The 14,672-nt window shown below is 39.3% G+C and overlaps 1 protein-coding gene across 9 annotated transcripts in view; it reads left to right on the forward strand.

The window, feature by feature from the left end:
- Positions 1-11,532, forward strand: part of CDC7 (cell division cycle 7) — a 69,030-nt gene extending 57,498 nt beyond the window's left edge. For 8 of the 9 annotated variants that reach the window (XM_075936509.1, XM_075936504.1, XM_075936505.1 and 5 more), the window contains exons 10-12: positions 3,353-3,435; positions 7,121-7,270; positions 9,554-11,532. In XM_075936509.1, coding sequence (XP_075792624.1) covers positions 3,353-3,435; positions 7,121-7,270; positions 9,554-9,951 — 631 coding nt within the window. In that variant the 3' untranslated portion in view covers positions 9,952-11,532. Of the gene's footprint in view, positions 1-3,352; positions 3,436-7,120; positions 7,271-9,539 lie in introns of all 9 variants that reach the window. The other variant, XM_075936512.1, reaches the window with a different exon arrangement.
- Positions 11,533-14,672: the final 3,140 nt, after the last annotated feature.

Here is a 14,672-nt window from a genome sequence, read left to right on the forward strand (position 1 = left end):
AATTGGTCTGGCATCATCGATCCACAACGCAGTGGAGCCTAAAGCCCAGGTTTCTGGCTTACACTCATGATCATTTGGTGGAATTTGGAGAAGACTGATGTCTTGCATGGCAACCTGGAGGAAGGAAGAAGAAACCTATTAGCACTCTTTCCAGGAGGCTATATATGCTGGAAACACATTCACTGCCTTGCCCCACCCTCATCCTCCTGCAGGTGAGACTGGGGGGAAAAAGCACTCCCTCCAGGAGGTTGTGTGCGCTAAACACAGTGGTTAGTCGATCTCTCCTGTCCCAGTGTGCATCTTTTGGAAGAGGCAGGAGTTCCTAAAGATGCACATTTCCCAACCATCCCACGTTGATGTTGGTGAAATGGCCCTTTTGATTCACCAGCACCTGCAGTACCATGGAGAAGTACCCCGTGTGGCTGACTTACTCCAAGGCAAGGTGCTTGGAGGGTTCAAAATGAGAATGTGTATTCCGTCTAACCCAGGGGTGTCCAAACTTTTTTCAAAGAGGGCCAGATTTGATGAAGTGAACATGCGTGAGGGCCGACCAATTTGCCTGACATTCTTTGAACCATTAAAATTAAATGCAAATTAACTATTTTATGCAAAGTTTATTGCAAACGGCATACTTTTCATTTCGTCACATGGATGACAAATCTAAACAGGTGTTAAATCACTCTGCCTTTCATATATGAAGGCCAGATGAAAAAAAAATCCAGGAAGCTGAAATATATGTCAGGAACATTGTAAAGTACATTACATATTATTGGTAATAAAGGTTGTCTGTCAACTTTTAAGTTAAAAAAATATGAACAGTAACATAACACCAAGTATACATGTTGTGTCCAAATATATTTATAACTGATTTAGACCAACTGACATTAACTGAGATTTTACAATGTATTCATATCAATACATATGGATTCGTTGGGGGCCATAAAAGATAGATATTGCCAAATTACCTGGGGGGCCGTATTAAACCAGAACACGGGCCGCAATTGGCCCGCGGGCCGGACTTTGGACATGCCTGGTCTAACCCATCACCGTTAGGGAACCCAATCGCAGCAAAGCCATCTGCTATGGTGTCAATGTTCCCCAGAGTCCCCTACTTGTATGACAACAGCCCCCAGTATCAATTTCCCTCTTCCAAACTAATTCCTGACTGACTGGTAGCTATCTGTGTTGCAAGCTTTCATAGGGCAATTGCCACACTATTCTCCACAGTCAGAGCAGGTGTCATTTGGGTATCCTAGTGCCTGAGCACCGGGGCAAGCCATTCGCCGTTTCAAGAAGGTGATCTTGTGCATTCGGAAGTTCGGTAGCCTGTGCTGATCGTCCCATCCCTATATCACAATGCAATCCCACCACTCTGAGTTTTCTCCTGCTGCCAGAACTGGCATTGCACTGTGTCCAGAGGACTGACTGGCAGGTGCGATAGCATGAGCATCGGGTCTTGCCTGAGCAGTGCCTGCATGTCACACCGAGCTTTGTCCTCGTCCTCTTCCTGGCAGAGTGCCATGCATACATTCTCCAAGTACTGCGCCATAAGGTGCACCACAACAGATGTGAGCATGACTATGGTTTGCTGCAAACTGGGCTCCATGCCGGCACTGTTATGGTGTCTGTGTGGGCGATCAAGGCACCATGAAGTGCAAATATACTGCATCCCCCTTATCTCATGCAAGGGGACTAGAAGAGTGCATTCTGGGACTCTGGCAATGAGTCTCTAACCATCTGTTGCCCAGTTTTGGTCCCAGCAAAGCTTCTCATAGTACATTGCTCTGAGTGGATGGTAGGCTTCCTAATGGGGACGTGGTACTTTGGATGACCTTTGACTTCTTGAAATCAGTTGCCCAGAAACTGATCATAGTAGATTCAACATTATCTTGTAGTGTAAACATGCCCTTAATGCAATGCAAGGAAAATATAGAATCATGAACTCGGGTTTGGCAAGTAAATAAAAGGAAACAATTTTGTTTAACTTGTTTCTGGAAACTTAACACTGCAGGAACTGTTTCAAAAACAGCAAAACTACATCTGAAATTGTCTCTTTTCATTTGAAATTTTAACAAGGGTCTGGTATTCCAAAAAGTATTTTGGTTGCCCTTTAGCATATTCCACATTTGATTGTTCATTGCTAAAAGGAAAACTATAAATTTTTCTTAGTCTGAGATGAGGAGGGAAACTAGGTCTCCCCTCCTCCCCTCCTCCGTACATGTTCAAATTTACTGAAAGGACATTTATCATGTACACGCCTTAACTATCAGACTAGCCAAAGAATTTGGTATTTCAGTTCAAATCCATCCCATATGTGGAGTTAACTTCCATATGAGCCATTCCCCCATCAGGGCTGTGGGTTATTCCAGCAATTCTTTGCATTAATGAGAAAGTTCTGTTTGCTGGGTGTGGTTTCCAAAATACTGTGTGATCCCTTACTACTTTGTCTGCTTTGACTGTATTTTGGCAGTTGTTTAATCTCATTAATTAAATATGCCATCTTTACTAATTATGTGCTGTCTTTACTATATATGGAGCATGGGGGTTGAAGTTCAGAAAACAAACCAGACAGGTAGGGCTATGTGAGGACACTCAACAGCTTAAGAAGTTTTTAAATGTGCTTTAACTTCACACTCCTGTGCAGAAACAGGTTAAATCTCTTTAGTCTGGTACTCTCTGATCTGGAATTATTTTAGTTACCTGGATGTCCACTTATCCTGGGTATGGCCAATTTTCTCATGGTCCCAAAAAGTTTGTTTATAGCCACCAGTCCAGGCTCTTGGTGTTCTGTGCTGTTGTTTAACTCTGATTTTCCCTAAATGTCTTCTCAGAGTCCAATAAGCCATGGAAGTGTTGTAATTCTGCTAGAAAATATTAACCCATAATATAAATACGGTCCGGTCAGGTCCCAAGAGTGCTGGACTAGAGAGGTTCAACCTGTACTCTCATTCAGAAATAAAGTTGCCTTAAGGCAAGCCATGTGCTTTAACTTCACACTGTTTACTTAAAGCATCTTAACTTTTCTGAGCCTCCTCAGGTAAGCTAGCCCTTAATGGGATCATACTGCAATTGAATGAAACTGAAAGCATTATCATGATTTAAGAATGCAAGTTATTTCTGTACTGTTCACAATACATATAAATATGTATATTTACCACTTTTAATATTGCCTGTTTAAAATGTTAATACATTAACATACTATAACGTTGACCTATCTTTTAAAACCATTTCTAATGTAGCTTCTGTGACTCTTTTGTTATAACCAGATACATTATGATGTATGTTTCCTATTGCACTTTAAATACACTTCTCTCTTTTCTTTTCTTTTTTTTATTATTATTATTACTACAAGACGTCAGCAAGTTGCTCCGAGGGCAGGCACACCAGGATTCAGAGCACCAGAGGTGTTGACTAAGTGCCCTGCTCAGACTACAGGTAGTTTGCATCTGACTGATATTAGTGACTCTTCTACATTTTGATCTTTCCCATTTGCACATACTACTTTATCTCTGATTCTATGAAAACTGTTTCTCTTTACATAAGGAATTCGTTTTATTGTCCTTTCTAACATTGTTCAAGCATTTCCTGTTTTCTATTAAAGCATTTCTTACTCAGAATGAAGAACAAGTTAAGAATGTTTTAACATGTTTGAAACATGAATAAATCTTAATTTATTTAAGGTACAGTGCAGCAGTTCACTAGAGTTTGTATTTTTAAAGAGACAGAACTTTCAGCTTTTTCCAACTTTTTGGCTGTGTTGATTTAAGTGTTCTGAAATGCCCTTCCCACCCTGCCCTGTTTATGCTTTAAAAGAGAGATTGTATGAAACTGTGTTTGATTTCAGAGAAAACATAATTACCACAGTATGTTTGCAAATATTCTCAAGACAACAGGAAAAACTGATGCAGATCTTTGCAGGCATCCAGAAATCAATGGAAATTAGATAAATAATCTTAATATAGTTAATAGTTGAATAATCAATATTGCTTCTATTCAGGTTCCTCTAATCTCCACAACTTTTACTCCTAAGTACCAAAAGTCAGGGTTCAGACTTCAAAAAGCTTTTTTTTTTTTTCTTCTTGAGATGCGTACTTATTAGGTTGCCAGTTAAAACATACACTCTGAGTTCAAAATTATCTGAAGATAAAGACCATTATAGCCTAGTAGTTCAAAGGAAAAAGATGGTTAGTCTGTAAATAAGACCACTGATGTAAATACCATGGAACGGAGTATGTTTATGTGAAAAGTGAAAGGCAGTATTCAGTGAAGAAATTGAAAGGTCTGATAGATTAAATATAAAAGGAAATGCAAACACTCAAATTGTAGATTAAACCATTGAGAGAAACTAGTTTTAAGGTTGAGAGATGCTTCCTAAACCTAGTTTTCCCAGATTTATTTGTGTGGCCTATGTCAGTTAGGACTGCATCCACAAAGATATTAGGTGTTAAAACACCTAACCCCTAAATGCTCTGCTGCCTAGTGGACTCCTCTGTTCCATGTTAGGTACTTGGCCTGAAGAGAGTTAGGCATTTAAGGGAGGCATCACCAGAAGACAGCAAATGGAGTGAGAAGCCAGCTAAGCTAACTAGCCATAAAAAGCAGAACTAAAGGGTGGACTTTAGGTCTAGATCTTAAATGTCTAGGTACCATTGAACTTCCACTGAGATGGGCCTTACGTGCAGCTCCTTCCCTCAGGTTTTCTCATCCATGAACCTTCTTCTGCAGTTAGATGCCTAACTCAGGTGAGCTACTTGAGTATCCAGTGTCCTAACAGCTGAACCCCAGGCCTTTCCACCTCCACACCTCACAGAAAAAACAACTTCTGTAATACCCAATGGTTGGTGGTTAAGGCACTTGTGAACTTGAGTTGTAGGTTTAAGTCAAGCAGTGCAGGGACTTGAACCTACATCCCAAGTGAATGCCCTAAGTACACAAACACTTGCCAACCTGTAACCTATTGGAACTGTTCCACTTTTTATTAAATATTAATTGTGACTTGAACCTGGCTCTCCCACATCCCATGTGAATGCCCTAACTGTTTGGCAGTAGTCAATTGCACGCTCTCTCACACTCTCTGAATATTTATTTATACAAAGAGCAACAGTTTCAGCAGGAAAGATTCCCACCTCTGGATAGGGTGGTTAGGTGGTATGCAGTTTGAGAATCCCTGCTGCTTTAAAGATTAGAGCTACAAAGGTATTTAAGTGCCTAACTGCATCTTTAGGTTTCTATGTCCATAATTTAAGTGTCTCTGACACTCTCAAAACTTCCACTCAGCTGCTGCCTAATCCTGCAGATAATTAAATTTCTACAGGTCAACATTTTCTGGGATATTTAAATGCTGATGCCACCACTAAATTAACGAAATAATCCAAGTGCTAGCTCAAGGTCTGAAACAACATTCCCAAAGAAAGCATATTCCCATAGATTGGAACACGTATCTGTTTGCTTAGAGCACTCACCTGGTATGATGGGCACTGGATTTGAAGCAGGGACTTGAATCCAGTTCTCTCATATTCGTTTTGCGATCCTCTGTTAGAGTGTGCAGAAGTGCAAAGTACCACTTTGCAACTGTTTGCCCTTAATTAATCTGTTTAGCTATTTCTTCATTAAAAAGTTTAACTGCATTAAAAAGTTTGGCAATTTCAGTTAATTTACATATTCAAAACACTGTAACAGCTTGTTTGTAAATGAAATAATTTGACTCAGATTGGTGTAATATTTTCTACAAAAACATCAACCCCCCCCCATGAAAATTGAATTACCTTGGCCTTTAAAAAAAACTGTTATTTTTTTCCTCTCTAAAGCACCCAAAGAACACTTCAACCCCTTTTTTCCTTTCCCTAACATCCCTCAAATAGGTGAGCCAAAAATGAGAAAATCTGTCATTAACTCTAATGCTGAAAGTTTCCATCATGTTTGAGGTCCTATCCCCAACACACACACTTCATACTCTTCATAAAGCTATGAAAATGATCAACAACTTCTAACTGCTACATTTCTTAAGATGGTTCCTTTTTCAGGGGATTTCACATTAGAGCAGGGATGGGCAATAACTTTTTGCTGGGGGCCACACCGGAAGGGGTGGGGCCAGGATACTTCCCTGCTTCCCCACCCACAGACCGTGATTATTGTTTCCCCCATGGCACCCATGGCCCTAGTGGTGAGAGGAGAATTTGTGTGCTACCCCTTTTGCCCCCCAGGCCAATCAGACCTTGTGGGCCGGGGAGTGTGAAGTGGAGCTTCTAGGTACTGCATGCTTCTTGCAGAGTGGGGCAGGGCAGAGGAAACATCATGTGCTCCCCCAGGTCAATCAGGGCTTGGGGTGGGGGAGCATGCAAAGTCTCCTCCTGCCCTGCCAGGAGTGTGTGGCACTTCTAAGTGCGCACTCCTGGCAGGGTGGAGGAAACTTCATGCTCTGTCCCCAGGTCCTAATTGGCCTGTGGGTGGGGGAGCGGCAGGATCATCCACTTGGTAGGCTGGATCCGGCCCATGGAGGCCCTTTTGCCCACCCCTGTGTTAGAGTTAAAGTCTTCAGTATAACACATCTATTTGGAATTGCCAAATTATCCACTGCTACAGAAAAATAATTACCTCAGTTATTTAATTATTTAGAGTGAGTACTGGCTGTATATTTTAACTCTTCTTTTCCTCAGGCAATTTTTAAGATAATCTCTAGAGCATGTGTTATTACTAACATACTTTTAGTTAATGGCTGTTGGCAACACTGTAATCAAGCAGTCTAGTTTTTTACCTCCTCCCCCACCTGAAAAGCTTACTGGTTAGAACTAAATTTGCATATTATGTCTGCACACTTAAAACAAGCATCATACTAAAGCTTGATCCTGCAAACACTGAAGTACATTCCAACTGTACTTAAAGTGTTCCATAAGTCATTGGAACTATTCATATGGGTAAAGTTATGCACATGCTTAAGTGCTTGTAGGTCTGGGACTAAAACTGTTTAACTTCAATTTTAACCATGTAGATTACATTTCAGCTAAATAGATAATTCATTATATTATTTCTTTTGAAACTTTGCTGGTCATGAAAGGTTACTTTAGACTCCAGGTGATAAAGTTGTGCGTTCTTTTTTACTAAAGCTTGTTTTCTATTGTAGCAATTGACATGTGGTCTGCAGGAATCATATTCCTTTCTTTGCTCAGTGGACGGTATCCATTTTACAAAGCAAGTGATGATTTAACTGCTTTGGCACAAATCATGACTATTCGTGGATCCAGAGAAACTATTCAAGCTGCTAAAACATTTGGTATGCAAGTTGTTAATTACACACACAAAAAAATAAAAAAAAGTATATTTAGTTTGTACAAATCACTTTAAAGTTCTACTGACATGTTTATATCTCTAAATTCAATGTAACCAACAAATTTTAAAGTAATAAAATATAAGTAAATTCCAATTTGGTAGCGTGGAATAAGATGCTAGTAATATTCTGATGCAAAACACAGCTTTAACAAAACAAAATGTCTTTTCTATTTAATCGTCATAATTTGCATTTATATAGAGCTGTTCATCCTAAAGAATTCTCAGGAATGCTTACAAACTATATATTGCTCTTGGCTGAAATGCACCAATTTTGGGAATGGCATAGGAGTCATTATATAATTGTTCTATAGGAGTTTGCTTCAAACATTTGAATTACCATCCTTAATACTGTAGAAAGTGTCCTGGAGGTTTAAATGTGACTCAGAATATAGATATTGTAACTATTAGTTTTGTTTTTTTTTTAAAAAAAGCCATTAGAAATATTTGGGATTTTAAAAAAATTCCAATGGAGACACGGGGAGGTGGGGGGCATACAAGTAAACATTCCTCTTCATTGCAAAACTCAAGTATTGCAGTATTTAATATCTAAAAATACAATTGACAGCATTAATTTTCATTCTTTAAACTGGGAGATTCAAATTATGGAAAACAGCATAAATAAAGGTAGATACATTTGGGATTTTAATGTTTCTTTTATTATCTAAGGCAGTAGTTGCAAAATAGACAAATTAGTTAAAATATGTTAAAGCTACCTATTTTGTGTAGGGATATAAAATCCCATTCAATCCGTTAACCTGCTAATCACTTAAGGGGGGGCATGTGGGGGCTGCTCCAGCCAGGCTGGAGTGTTGTGCCTTCTTCTCCCTGTTACAGGCAGGAACTGCTCTGGCTAAGCCAGGCTCTCTCCCTTGGAGTGCTGCCCACCTGCTACATGGCAGGCCTAGTTCCCCTCTCCCCCGCCACCTTTCCTACCATGGGCGGGGCTGCTCTGACTTGGTCAGGCCACCAGTTAACCATAATCTATAAGCATCAACGGGTAAAGGTGATGCTTAACGATTAACCATTCACTCCCTACTTTTGTACACATCGCGATAAAACCAAGCTTTTCAAAATCATTCAGTGGGTTGATTTCTGGCTGTACCTTTTAAGAAGTGTACCTCTGGATGATGTGGAGTGTTGCTATGGGTGTCCTTGCTTAGTTTAAATAAGAGCTCTCCTTTCTCATTTCCTACAACTCCAGAATGCCACTCAGCTATTTTCTATGGGACCAGTAGCTGTGTAGCCTGCTGTAAAATGTCAGCATAAAAGCCTCCTGACTACCAAGCAGTGCTTTTTTTTTGTTTACAAAAAAACGGTGTCGGTACTCCAGGGGAAAAGTTGTTGAGCTCTGGCTGGAGATGCTGGTACTGCATACCAGGCAGTACCATCACAAAAAAAGCACAGCTACCATGTATATAAGGAAAGTATTAAACAGAAAAATTGCAAAAGCTAACAAAAGGAGAGTAAAATGTTAATGGTTCTAGTTTCTCTCAAGTTATATGAAAAGTTAGTTATTTGCCACTTCACAAATAGCCAAAAAACCCAAGTATGAGAGATCTTTATAATTGTTTTCTTCAAATGTACTTAACATAGTATGTTATCCAAAATACAGAGAGCTCAGTATATTATGGAATCGCTGGCAGTGTGTCCATGACTGAGTTGAGTTTTACACATAAAGCAGGGATTTACCTACTTTATGTATGAAAAATATTGCTTATCCTCCCCAAAATTACAGCATTTACTCTTGAGTACAGAATGAATTGAGACTTAATTTAATTGGTTTAGTTTGTTGCAATTAATTTTTCCACCAAAGTGATCTTAATATTGGAATAATAGATACTTCAAACTACCTTATAGTAAACTCACAAGTTTTCATTTAGATGACTTTTTGTAGGATCACTGGTAATTTGTTCCCATTTTTTTTCTTAAAATGGTATGAAGAATAATGTGTTAGAGAATATCATGTAGAACTACTCTTTCAAAATGGCCACCAGATCTCATTGTTCCCAATAGGGCCATGGCCACAGGATGCTTGACTCAGCTTGCAGGAAACCATGGGAGGCAGTGATTAAAAAAATAAATTAGGAGGATTTTTGAAAGAAGGCACCTTACCCAAGGACAGTCTTTCAGATGGTTCAAAAAACCCTCCAATTATTTGCAATTGTATATCGTGTGTACTAAAACAGTTTACTAAAACTACTTACGATTAACAGTATCTTTCTCATAGGCAAATCAATATTGTGTACTAAAGAAGTTCCAGCACAGGATTTAAGAATACTCTGTGAAAGGCTGAGAGTAACAAATAGCAGCTATACTAAAGCAACAAGCAATGTACACATCAATCCTTTATATGAACCTGCTTTGGCAAGTGACACAGACAACAAGGTAGAGTTTTCTCCCCAATCAAGAAGCACAAAAATCGAGCATCTGAAGAATAACTGTGATGAAGGTGACAATGACTTAGAAATCACAACAAGAGAAAAGGCAACTGATTTGAAAGGATGGGACAGAGTTCCTGATGAGGCTTATGACCTACTTGATAAGCTACTAGATCTGAACCCAGCCACAAGAATAACTGCAAATGACGCTTTGCTGCATCATTTTTTTAAAGATATAAGACAATGAAAAGACACCCGATTTCATTATTTCCTTGATATTTGCTTCATATCAATATACTAAATGTTTGCTCACTTTGAATTTATTTCTCTCTATGGCATGGCATCTGCTTTTTTTGTACTGTGTGGAAGAGATTTCTTTAAAAAAAAAAACACAAAAAAACCCAGAAATATGTTTCTTGTGGAGGATGGTTGGCATCATGGAGAAAAAGAATATGGAGCATTTCACCTTTTAAATCACAATTTCAAGTTTATTTCTTGTTACTGGTGATGGAAACGTCAATTTATGGTTGCAGTCCAACTGCAGAAGACAAGTGTTTGGTATCTGAGTGTCAGCAAGGAAGGGTATTGGTAATGCAAAGATTGAATAAGCATGACAAGTGACATACTTTACCCCCGCCCTCCCCAGGTGATTGCTGAAGCTCATTGGTTATTGGAAAGATCTGTCTGCTGTACCTGTTCTGTGAGGAAAGGGACTTAGTCTTACTAAGGCTGTCAATATTAATTTTCATAAGTGGCAAGTCAATTTAATTGTTTTAAATCTAGTAAAATTTATAACTAATCTTTCCTGTAAAATAACTGTGTATTACTCAGTATGGTTATATAAGGAAATGTTATATGTGACACTTTTGATTAACCTACAATCTTTTAGTATTCTGTCCACAGGAATACATTCCCTTTTTTTTTCCTTCTTATGACCCATTTACTTGTCCCATTTATCTAGTGTCTTGTCCTTTTTGTATTGGGACAGCTTAGGTACATTGGTACTGGCCATAGTTGGTCTGTCGAAGTCATCCCCAGATTATACTTTGTTTTATATAAACCTCTAATCTAGGAGTCAGGCATTGTTTTGATTGTGTGCCCACCAACAGAACAAGTTTTCCAAGAAAAATACCTTCCCCATTCTACTTGGGAAGTGGGGATTAGCACAATTGCTTGTATTGAGCACAACCTGTACTTTTTCAACTAAAGTAACATGGATAACTGTCAGTGCACACCTCACTGATTAGTTCATGTGGCATGTATGCATATCAGTATGACTGTTTTGGAAATTTTTATTTTCACAAACTATCCTTTGAATAAAAGTTTTGCTTTTATAACTTGGAAAGATTGTGGTAATAGCTTAAAACTGTGAAAAATATTGGTAAGAAAGGGACATCCTGAAATACATGTCTCTGCAAAAAAATTATATATTAAAATGCTGATATTTCTTGTGTTCTTACATAAGTCTCTCCATGATGGGAAAACAGTTGAACTGACTTCACCATAGTGCTGCTATATTCAGGGGTCTGTTAATGTTTAAATCTAGAGCAAGTTTTTCAACAGAGTTAAAAGGAGCTATTAGGTTGCTTGTAAAAAGTGCTCCAGGATGAAATTTGCCTTAAACTATCTCAGCCTAAAAGCAAGTCTTTAATATTTCAAATTTACTAAAGCAGATTTAATTATTTATTTGTAAATATTGCTTTGTTTTTAAAGTTGGATTCATTTTTGATATCTTAAAACTCAATGTTTAATTTGATAAGTGAGATAGAATATAAGATTTGTAAAATACCTACTGCCGTTCTAAATATTACACTTTGTATGCAGAAAAGTAGTTCAGAGGTGATTTTTTTCTCACAGATATAAATGAATCAATAAAGCTGTGTTTGTGGAATGATTAAACACTGAAACCAAGTTGAAAAGCATGAATCACCAAAGCCATTTATTAGGTGTGCACTTGCACAGCTAAACAATCCAACTCACAAGGAAGTCAATTGGAAAAGATTTATGGTATGTACCACTTACTTTCCATTGACACTTGGGGCCAAAACTTTGGTAAGTTAATCAAAGACCATGCTGAAAGTGTAGAGTTTTGTGGCAAAAGACTGAAGAACAATTTATGTGCGATTCCAGTATAATAGCAGATTGAGCTGTTGGCAGCAAGAGTAGTCAACAGTGGGTCTGTCATAGTACTGAGATGGGTTTAGGCCACAGGTGGGCAACAATTTTTGATGAGGGACCACTTCAAGATTTTGGAAAGTAGTCAAGGGCTGCACTCTTCCCTGACATAAATGGAAGAAGTGCAGGGTTTGGGATGCAGGTTGCATGCATAAGGGAGCTTGGAGTAAGGGACTGGGGTGCAGGAAAGGGTGTGGGATATGGGAAGGAGTTTGGATGAAGGAGGCAGTTGTGACCTAGGGCAAGGGATTAGGGTGCAGAGGTTTGGGTTGTGACCTAAGGCAGGAGGAGGTTGTGACCTTGGGCAGGGCTCTGGGATACATTGTTCGAGATAGGATGAGAGTTCAGGAGGGGGAAAGAGGGTTTGGCTTTTGTGGGATAGGAGAGCAGGATTGGGGAGGCAGAGTTGGGGGGAAGGTGGGGCTGCAGTGCCAGAGGCAGGCTCTGGCTGGGAGGCTTCCCTGCCAGCAGCCCAGCAGGTTTCTCAGCCTGCCTTGCTCTGCCCCCACACAGGCTGCAGGGGCCATGTGCGATGGTGAATAACAGCCTGAGGGCAGGCGGGGGAGTGGTGCTTTGTCCACTGCCAATATTTCAAACAGGCAGCTCCCATTGGCCAGAAATCAGCCAATGGGACACTGCTGGAGGCAGAAGCAGCATGTGAAGCACCACTCCTCCCTCCCCCCAGGCTCACAGCTGAGAGAGAAATGGCTGCAGTAGCCTTTTTTGAACGGTATGGGGGAGCACATGGGGCAAGCAGGAAGTCTGTGTGAGACTCCCTGCTGCATCTGTGGGCTGGATCCAGCCCCCAGGCTGCATTTTGCCCAGGCCTGGTTTAGCCTGTTACAGGAGGAAGGAGAGAGAGAAAAAAAATCCAGACCTTTAAGAAATAAGTGTCAAGCAATCTTCTACTGAATTGTATTGAAAAGTTTTGTCCCATTTCTGGCAAAAGAAACTGGGTATTCAAGCTTGTGTTGTTATAACCGCCTGTAAAAAAAAAAAAAAAAAATCTAATGAAGATGCCCCTTCCACTGAGGAAATATCTTCTGGTCCCCTTTCTGCATATGCACAAGCCTAGGGAAAGTCCTTTGCAGAGAAGAGGAAAAGAATTCAGTTCTACAGTATAAATCTAAATACCTTCAAACTGAAGACATCTTCTCTTTGGCTACATAGTTATGTAGATTTAGCAAGAATGATTTCCCAGAGTGATACAGCTTTAGCACCTTGCATTGCATTGCATTTTGGCTTCATTATCATAATCACAGTTGTGGCTAATACAGGGTTTTCCCTCATTTAATACATACAATTTCCATTATAAATCAAGGGTCTGATGCAGCAAAAAACTGTAACAAGGCATAGTACTTGCAGGATTGGGGCCAAAGCAACTGTCCCCTGAATTCTGAACAAATGTGGGGCTTGTATTTAAAACGGTTAGAGTGAAACCATAAATGTAATAGACGTCACAGAACTCTCAATATTTTCATCATGCAAAGTGAAGTTGGTCTGTTTTCAGCAGTTTGTAAACAAAAAAACAAAAAAAAATTCATGCTGTCTACTGAAAGTTTAAAACAATCTTTATGTAAATTTCTTCAACTACTAATATAGTTTCTACTATAAAAGGTTATGACCACTACCCTGAAACGATTACTGCTCTAACATATTTATGAAAAACTTTCCCTTATAAGGTGATGAGTATGATAGTGAAAATGCCCTAACCACAGCTGTTGATGAAAAGCAATTATTTCAATATAATTAAACTTATAAAGATCTTGAATAAGAATTACTAAACAATGGTAATCTCATACTGTTTTTGGCATCAGCTGTTAGAGAAAAAATGTTTGCAGATGTGAGAATATTGATTGCAGAAAATCTTGAAACCCACAAAACCTTGGGGGCCAGGTTTTAGTAATTTCTGCTGTTTATGTAATTTCAGCACAGCACATCACTGAGAAATTATTTATCTAAGGGAACTGTGGCCAAATTTGGCAAGCGGTGCTGTCTGCCAGTGTCTGCAGATGTATTGTTTCCTCTTACGATCACTCGTGCTGTCAGTGTTCTAGTAAGACCACAAACACCAAGCAAAAATGTCAGCTATCAATGCAAATTCTCTAAACTGCTTTAGAGTCATTATTTAATCTATGTCCTGACTTCTATTAGTCAGAGCTTGGAACACCCTTTTGTACTGGATGGTAGAAGTACCCATCATATTGGTTAAATAATCAAAACTGCCACCCATCTCTCTCTCTCTAGTCTCTGATAATTCCCCCACCATTGTGTCATAGTGAAACACTCAAGATTCCTCTTTAGTACCTCACTAATTTGGGTGATAGGTAACAGAACCAGAGTCTGCAATGCAATAAAAGCCATTTATATTGAGTTGTCTCAATGTAAGTTTTAAACATGCACAAGGATAGTTGCTGGTGCAGCAAATGTACAGCAGTTGTGAGACCACAGCTGGAATACTGACTTTTAGACACTGTACTACGAAAATTTTAATAAATTGGACAGAGACCAAAGGAGGGCAGCAAAAATGATTGACTTGGGAAGCATGACATATGACAAAAGAAATCACTATGTGGAATCTTGAGGAAAAGAAGCCTCGGAGCAGATATAACAATTCTTATGGATGTAAGAGAGGAAAGGGGTGGATTATTTTCAGTGCTATACAAGCCTAGAACAGAAATTAATCATCTATACTTGACTTCTGCCTCCTCCTATTCTACTTTGTGGGGGGGAGGGGTTTCTCCTCTTTGTAGTAGTGGGCAGTTAACCAGTAGGGCAGAACTACAAAGAAGT

The sequence above is a fragment of the Pelodiscus sinensis genome, chromosome 9, assembly GCF_049634645.1.
Source record: "Pelodiscus sinensis isolate JC-2024 chromosome 9, ASM4963464v1, whole genome shotgun sequence".
Taxonomy (NCBI): domain Eukaryota; kingdom Metazoa; phylum Chordata; order Testudines; family Trionychidae; genus Pelodiscus; species Pelodiscus sinensis.